The 8,355-nt window shown below is 54.4% G+C and overlaps 4 protein-coding genes across 4 annotated transcripts; 2 read left to right on the forward strand and 2 right to left on the reverse strand.

Annotated features, from left to right (window-relative positions):
• Positions 1–879: 879 nt before the first annotated feature.
• AYO21_02765 (hypothetical protein) lies at positions 880–1,933 on the forward strand (the record flags this gene model as incomplete). Its single annotated transcript, XM_022652742.1, has 3 exons — positions 880–1,142; positions 1,362–1,528; positions 1,710–1,933. The coding sequence occupies 3 exons, from the start codon at positions 880–882 to the stop codon at positions 1,931–1,933; spliced, it is 654 nt and encodes a 217-aa protein (XP_022515098.1).
• Positions 1,934–2,104: 171 nt separating this feature from the next.
• On the reverse strand, positions 2,105–3,298 carry AYO21_02766 (hypothetical protein; the record flags this gene model as incomplete). Its single annotated transcript, XM_022652743.1, has 1 exon — positions 2,105–3,298. One exon carries the CDS (start codon positions 3,296–3,298, stop codon positions 2,105–2,107), a length of 1,194 nt encoding a protein of 397 aa, XP_022515099.1.
• A 953-nt stretch (positions 3,299–4,251) lies between these two features.
• On the reverse strand, positions 4,252–5,307 carry AYO21_02767 (hypothetical protein; the record flags this gene model as incomplete). Its single annotated transcript, XM_022652744.1, has 1 exon — positions 4,252–5,307. One exon carries the CDS (start codon positions 5,305–5,307, stop codon positions 4,252–4,254), a length of 1,056 nt encoding a protein of 351 aa, XP_022515100.1.
• A 1,041-nt stretch (positions 5,308–6,348) lies between these two features.
• On the forward strand, positions 6,349–7,806 carry AYO21_02768 (hypothetical protein; the record flags this gene model as incomplete). Its single annotated transcript, XM_022652745.1, has 1 exon — positions 6,349–7,806. The coding sequence occupies one exon, from the start codon at positions 6,349–6,351 to the stop codon at positions 7,804–7,806; it is 1,458 nt and encodes a 485-aa protein (XP_022515101.1).
• Between the last annotated feature and the right edge of the window lie 549 nt (positions 7,807–8,355).

Raw genomic sequence — 8,355 nt, forward strand, 5'->3', positions numbered from 1 at the left:
ACCAACTCGAGACCAGATTGCATACCAGTTAGTATATACGTACATAGTACAAGCAGGAGGCAGCAAGGACGTGGAACGCCTACCAGGTGTCTACACACATAATTGTAGACATGATCCAGAATGACCGACTACATGAGCGTATGTCCCCTGGTCTCTTACTATCTTCCATTGTCACTCAAGTCTTCTCCCCCACGAGATTGGACGGAATCCATTACACATCCACGTGGAGGTGGAGGAAACTTTCCAAGACCCGGGAAATAACTTCTAAGCAATGAACCCCCCAATATCTTTTCCGCTTGAAGCTTTTGAGCCAAGCGATGGCATGATCTTGACTATATTAACACCATGTCTCCCCCTGGGCCAACCAAAGGACACGATAACGTAATGCGAAACCAATTTTCTCGCCTCGGTTGTAGATTTTTGTGAGAAGGGATGAATGGTCTGAGCGGCGTCTTTTTGCATTTCATCTCGTAAAGACATTCTTTTTGGAGAGAATGGTACATACACTGACTGCGCGGAGATACTTTGTTGTACGAGGTTACAAGTATGAAAGTCTTAATAGTGAACGTGGTTGTGTGGGTACTTGACGAGGCTCTATTATTTTCTTGTATTATTATTCTTTTGACGGACTTGTCCGATTTGTCGCGTGGATTGCTTGTTGGATGTCCGTGTACCGAGTACTTGGTACTGTATGTAGATCCCATTGTCCTCCTTTTGGAATTTGGGATTTCTCATAGACTGGGTCTAACTCGCGAGAAGAATTCAAGTTGGCACGGTTTTGTTTGTTTGGTTATACCTCCAACCTATCCGAACTTACGAGGTATTCTTGCTCATTGAGTCACTCTCTCACCATCTCTGATACCTACTTACTCGGTACCCATGGCCACCACCACCGCCACCCATGAACCAACCCCCGTCAGCGAGGAAGAAGACGTACACAAATTCGCCCAGGTGATTGCCGCGGGCTTCGCCAACGACGCCCTGAATCGCTACCTCTTCTTGGGCCGCGACTCACGACCTGACCACCCCAAACTGGCGGATTTCAACAACCGCGTCCAGCACTGGTTGCCACTCATCAAAGCTCGCTTCGAGAACGGAGGCATCCTTGTGCATACTTTTGATTGGGCCGGGGTGGCACTGTGGTAAGTGGGAGAAGCACCAAAATCCGCTCTGCCTAGTGTACCTAGCTTCTTCTTCTTCTTTGGGAGGAAGGGGGGGGGGGACCTAGGCGAAGAAAGATATTTGTTACATACTATTTTTTTTTTTGTTGCTTCATTTTGCCTCTCACTCTTCTTCCCCCCAAGGCTGGCTGGCCAGGTCGCTAACCTCACGGTCCACCGGAACCGGCTCATGACTCACAGGCTTCCTCCAGGGATCGAAAAGCCCGTGCCGAGCTCTTCGGCGGCCATCTCAGAAGGAGCTGCAGAGTACCGGCGCAAGTACGACGCGCTCAAAGCGAAACATCTCGGCGATCGACCCCACTGGTACCTCAACCTCATTGCCCGGTCACCGGAGAGGCTAGAAAAAGGTACGACCATGCGAACTGTTTACTCAACAGAGGGTGGTGTCTTGTCCCCCAGTGGGCCACGGCAAGACTTGTTTTGAGTTTTGATGAAAAGTACTTAGCTGACGTTTGTCTCTACTCGGCCCCCCCCTTCATCCCAAAGGGTGTGGGGGAGGGCGTCTTTGTACATTCCTTTACATTACAGGCGCTATTCGGAACCTAGTGGATCCCTTTCTCAAGAAAGCCCGCGAGCAAAATCTCCCTGTCTGGCTGGAGGCGACTAATCAGCACGCAAGAGACGTCTATACCCATCTGGGATTCAGGACTGTCGAGCTGGTGAGGATTGGCGAGGGGGTCGTCGACGCTGAGGGGTGGGCGCGGCCAGATGGTGAGGGTGTCTTGACGTACGGTATGGTTGCTGGGCTCTAGCTGGCAGGGTAGATTAGTGGTATGTGTGTCTGGGGAGTATTAGAAGGATAGAAAAATAACTGTGAACGAGAAGAACAAACAATCTGTTAAAATCATATCTCTTGAAAGAACAATGTTGAAGCTTCTGTCCAAGACATCCACATTCGATGTCCTCAAGGCGGACCGGCTACATCATCCGTCTAGAGCCTGGACAACCTGAGCCCAATCCTCGTTGCCGTACGCTCCAGGCACTCTATGTCCGTCAAAGAGACTCGCCATGACCACCCTGTCCCCTTGCTCACCTTCCCAGGGCTGTCGACCGTGCTGGGCGATGATGTTGTCGTAGACGAGAACATCGCCTCGCTCCCACTTGTGCAGCACGCGGATCTCGTCGGTGATCTTGGCCAGATGGGCGACGTACTTTTCTGGAATTGGCGTGCCGTCGCCATATAGCTGCTCTGCCGCGCTCTTGCGGCCCTTGTCGGCGTTGTGCTGGATGTTCTTGTAATACGCCGCGAGGCCCGTGAAGAGCGTGGGCAGATTTGTCTCTGGCTGAGTGCGGATGGCGGGCAGACGGTGCGTCAAGATGATGCTCCCGTCGTCGGTCCACTCCCACGTCGTGTGCTTGCCCCGACCGTAGCGCGCGATCTGGGCCTCGATCTTGGCTCGCTTGGTCGCCTCGTCGTCGCCATCCTGGATCTCCTTGCCAAATGCCTGCTTCAGCGTCGACCCGCCCTCGTACTGCGTGTCGACCTTGTACGTGACCCTGCTGAGGATGCCCTTCTCGGCGAGCTCCGCGACAAACTCGGGGATCTCCTGCTGTGCGCGGTAGAACAGTTCCAGAGACGACGAGATGGGTGTTTCACCGCCCTTCTCTGGGACGCGGTGGCCGTAGAAGAAGATGTATTCCGGGGCGTGCGGGACTTGGGGAGACTCGTTGTGGTTGTAGATCAGCACGTCCTTAGGCGCTTCGTTAGCCGGGGCCACGTTCGGCGCCAGTACCGGCCTGTTGACCACGATGCCGATGATCTCGTGCGGTTGGTAGCCGAATGCATGGGCGAATTTGCTAAAGTCCTGGGCATTGTGGATGGGCAGGCCGCGGAAAAGAAGGGTTCCATGGCGGGCAAGAGCCTCGGTCAGGATGCCGCCTTGTGCTTGGAGTGACTTTATCGTGTTGACGACGGTGTCCAGATCAACGTCGGCGCCATCGCGAACAGATGGCTTCAATGCCAATGGGATGACTGTGTCTGCAGGATGAGGCTGTCCGAGGACACGCTGGTTGGTTGAGGGCAGATCAAAAGGTTCAAAGGTGATGGGCAAAGACGATAGCGGAGTGCCATCGAGTTTGGATGGATGCGCTCCGAAGGGCTGGATTGTGGTAGCCATGGCTCTTTAGTTGGAGGAACGGAGTCGCAAATGAAGAGTCAATAAGGATGCCGACTTGCTGCTTGTCGAGTATGTGAACTACTCTCAGCAATATAATACTTGATACAAGAGGAAAGCGACACACCTTCTGGTCTTCAAGTACTAAAGTGGCCTTCTCCGCCTTGGGAGAAGTACAGAAATACTAGTGTAGTGGGTAAAACGTGGCGTCATCCGTTCTAAGGATCACGAAAGCGACTGGGCACGTCCTTGTACCAGGTCCACGGTAAACGCTATTATGTCGCTTTTATATCTCTATAGTGGAGTCTCAACCACCGGTGCCGCCCAACCGGTCTCAATCTACCAGGTCAACGGTGTGGGTTCGGTTGCGCATGGGTGTACCACGAGGACGACGAAGGTGACCCAGCAAACCTGGTATCCGATCTTTCCAAGTACTCCACTGGGTCTCATGGTGCGAGAATGAAGGTAGTTAGTACGAGGGAAATTTGAGAGAATATGGAAACCTGTGTACGAAGACTGCATTGTAATGGCCCGAGTCTGTGTCTGAGTCGACAAAACAGCACAGGTGATGGCCCCAGGCAGTAACAGCCATAAAATATTTGTCATATTGGTTTCCTGCCTTCTTGAAGTTACTGTCGGCTGCTTGTTTCCATACATACCCTATCTGCCGAATTGCTTCATTGACTTTCCCAACTATCCACTGGTTTAGTGATACCAACATAATAGAGCACTCTTCCTCTCCCACCTGTTGCTGGCCAGCTGTGATCTTCTCATTGAAACGGGAACAGCCTTCCACACTTTAGTCGGTTGTCCCTGGCGATACCAATGGACTGCTGAATGGACTGCTGAGCGAGGCACCTTATGCTGGGGCCCTCCGGCGATTTACGGCAAGACATTCGAAGAACGCAGAGGGAGGTGCTACCGCGCAGCTAGTCACCCTCCTTCAAGGACTTTCTTCAGCCTCTGCCGTGCTTTCTCTCGGTGAATACTCTCATGTACTTGGCCGGCTCGGATCCTCCATCGCTGAACATGCTTGCAAAGGAATCGATTCCCGCCTTGACACCAAAGCTCAGACTTGTCTCTTCCCACAGTGTGACCAGTCTCTTCTGCGCCCTCATGGCTTCCGGCCCATTCGAGGTAACGAGTTCCACTGCCTTGTCGACTTCCCGCTGGAGCATCTCGGCATTGTCGTAACTGGCGTCAATCAACCCCCACTTCTCCATCTCCTTTGCATTGTAGATTTTTGCGAGGTACACCAGTTCCTTTGTCCTCTGCCAGCCAACAATGTTCGCCAGGAGCCTCGCCTCGATCACCGACGGGATTCCGTATTTCGTCTCCGGCATACTGAAGGACGACTCGTGCGTCGCGTATCGAAAGTCACACGCCGCAGCCAGCTCCAGCGCACCGCCAAAGCACAGTCCGTGGATCTGCGCAATGGTAACCACTGGCAAATCCCTGGCGGCCTGACACGCCCCATGGAGACGCGAGATAAAGTCTTTGGCGTCGTCGTAGTTGTTGATCCGGGCCATTTCAAAGATGTTGGCACCGGAACTGAATGCGGCGACTTTGCTCTCTGATATGGCGCCCTTGAGGACGACGCAGCTCAAGTTGGGCTCACGAGCGAGTGATCGTAGTGTCGCCGTGAGCTTGCCAATCAGCGTGCTGTTGAGGCTGTTTAGCCGTGCGGCATTGGAGATTGTCACGGTTGCGACGGTCCGTCCATCCCCGCTCGGCGAGGGAGTGACAGAGCAGAGGATGTCGCCGCTGCTGTTCTTGTCACTGCCTGAGACTGTCTCGCTTTGTTGACGGACAGTGGTTACATGGAGCATTCGCTGGAGTTGTTGGCGACCTAGTATCTTCGCTGCGGGTTGTGCAGCGAGTGGAAGATAACCTGGGCTTCGCCTGTGAGAACTGCTCAGCCCACGCTGTTGGTTGGATATTGGTCTGGTGAGGCGTAGTACGCTTCGAAGATGAGCTGAGCATCGTCCGCTCAATGAATTGGCTGTGGCCATCTTAGCTGACTTCCCCCGCCTGATCGAATCTTTGTCTTATCTTGTCCTGCCACCAATATTGTTGTTGCTGTCCAAATCCTCCAAAGGTTTTCCTAGACTTGCCACTGTCTTCCAACCGTTCCCCTCGGAATATGCTGCTATTGTTTCTAGCGGTCCAGAATTGGTCGGTTAGAGACGACAAAAGGACTTTGTTCTTCCCCCCCAGATTTTTGATTTCCCCAGATTCCTCCGCCCAACGCCGAAATCCGAGCCGCACAAGCGCCGTGAAATCGCCGAGGAGAAATCATATCGAATTACAGGAATGAGGATATGGAGATATTGGAATGGAATAACACAAAGTATGTCGCCTCCGTCGGTCGGCAACATCTACATATCAGGACGATCGTCGTCTCCTCCAGCCTCGCCAATACAGGATCCACTGCCCACAACCGTTGTCTTCAGAAAAGTCAGGTTATTACACCACCACCTTCGCAAGACATATGGACATGATCACATCACTCAGACACCAAGACGCTAGCAAGTTTCAGAGTCTGACTTGGGATCTGGTTTGATGGACCCTCGTACTCGTAAATGTCAACGGTCGACAGAGCCAAAAAAGAACAAGAAGACACAAAATTCGGTTTCTAGCGGCGATCATATCATCCTCTGGTCCCCTGTCGCCATATTTGTGGATCTCCATTGACGATCATTATTTTTTTTTGTCTGTTTGACCATTGGCCAGCTAGAACTCGCAACTATCTAGCCGATATGGGGGTCATTCCACTGCTTTGTCGAGATAACACCAATGGATACTGTTACTTGTAGGTCTACTCCCTGTGGTGCTGCGTCAAGACCTCCAAGACCCTTGCGTGATCGACCCAGGCAATGGCGAGCACAGGTCGCCCCACGCATTCCGGTTGTTGTCGACAGGTATATTGAAGGCAAGTCTACCTAGGTTCAGGCGGCATAAATGTGGCTTTGGTTCTCGAAATAGAGAATATACGAGGTCAAGGCTCCAGAACTGCCATTGATCTTGTCATAAGCCGCCTCCGTGCTGTCAACATGGCTACACCGTCCGGCAACGAAAAGACGGGGCTCTCCTCCGATAAAGAGCTTCAACCTGCGCAGTCAGCTCCACCGTCTGATCCAGCAGATGGCGACGACGAGGTCTTACATCCAGGCGATATCCGGACCCCGTTCTTCCGCAGGACGCTCTTCCAGATCCTGGTCGTCGGGCTCTGCGCGTTCTGTGCCCCCGGGATCTGGAGCGCCATGAACGGTCTCGGGGTCGGAGGATCGCAGAGTCCCAATCTCGTCAACACGGCCAACGCGCTCCTCTACGCCTTGATGACGGTGACCTGCTTCGCGGGGCCGTGGCTTACAAACGCCATCGGCTTCCGCTGGACCCTCGCCATCGGGTCCCTGGGCTATCCCCTGTACGCCGCGGGGTTGTACCTCAACAACCGCACGGGCGCCACCTGGATGGTGTACTTTGGCAGTGTAACCTGCGGCATCAGCGCGGGCTTCTTCTGGAGCGTCGAGGGCGCCATCGCCACAGGATACCCGGAGCAGCACAAGCGAGGCCGCTACATCGCGACGTGGTTCACGTTCCGCAACTTCGGCAACATCATCGGTGGCGCCATCTCCCTCGCCATCAACCACTCGACCAACCAGCGCGGCAAGGTCGGGTACAAGACGTACCAGGCCTTTATCGCCATCCAGTGCCTGGGCTTTTTCTTTGGCCTGCTGCTCTCGAACCCGGAGAAAGTGCGACGGGACGACGGCACGCACATCCAAGCCCAGCGCGGCATCGCCTGGAAGACGGAGCTAGCCCAGATGTGGCGGTTGCTGCGCAGCAAGTCGATCCTCCTCCTGACGCCCCTGTTCTGGTACTTTGGCTGGATCCAGGCGTACCCTGGCACCTACCTGGCCGCGTACTTCACCGTGCGGTCGCGCGCGCTGGGGAGCTTCATGTCGGCGGTGGTGGGCACGCTGGCGACGTGGCTGTGCGGCACGCTCGTCGACGTGCCGTGGGTCAAGGACCGCAAGACGCGCGCCGTGGCCACGTACGTCTTCATCGCCCTGCTCAACAGCGCCACATGGATCTGGGCCGTCGTCATCCAGAACGAGTACCGCCGCACGGACCCCACGCTGGACTGGGCCAACCAACGCACCTTTGGCCGCGGGTTCGGCCTGTACATGTTCGAGCGCATCAGCCTCGGCATGGTCGAGAACTACATCTACTGGTGCATCGGCAACCTGTCCGACTCCCCCGGCGACCAGATCCGGTACAGCTCGCTCCTGCGCGGCATCGAGACCGCCGGGGTCGCCGTGGGCTTTGGCGTGCAGGCCGTCCCGACCGCCCTGATCGCCACGGCCAGCATCAATTTCGGGCTGTGGTTCTTCGCCCTCCCCTTCAGCTACTACGCCACGTTGCAGGTGGTGCGCAAGTTCCGGAAGCAGGAGCAGGAGCAGCGCCAGCGGGTCGTCGAAGTGGTGGGAGAGGTTGAGGGGAAATAATGCTCGACTTGGTTGGTCCATCGAGGGTCACTCATAGCAGGCCGTGAGTGGCTGCAGCCGCAATGATAAACAAGTCATGACCTGTCGAGTATATCCCCACGACTTGACCTTTGGGACAAGGGCCGTAAGGGTATTTTTTAGCTTAGCCAGTGATGTACAGCGTACGCCTTTCTCCCGAATCAGACGAGTTCCTCAACGCCCTGCTTCCATGTCAAATGCTCCATGACCGGAAGACAGCCCGATCATCATGATATAGGCACGTCTGACGTTCCTGAAACAGTAGCCAAGCCAACAATGGACAGAAGACGGAACAAGACACGCCATCAAGGAGCATCTAGGATGGTTTGCGGGTCATACATTGCTTTGCAGGCTGGTAAGGCCATACACCAAGTAATTATCATCTGCTCATGTATTACCCGAAACTCAGCCCTAGATTGTGCTCCCTACTTGACAGACTCGATCCCAATAAATTCCACCCCCCAAATATCCCATGGCTGTCTCTTATACACCTTCCCGCACCCACGAACATAAGCAAGATCAAGTAAGCCA

This window comes from Fonsecaea monophora (assembly GCF_001642475.1).
Source record: "Fonsecaea monophora strain CBS 269.37 chromosome Unknown Scaff12, whole genome shotgun sequence".
Lineage (NCBI taxonomy): Eukaryota > Fungi > Ascomycota > Eurotiomycetes > Chaetothyriales > Herpotrichiellaceae > Fonsecaea > Fonsecaea monophora.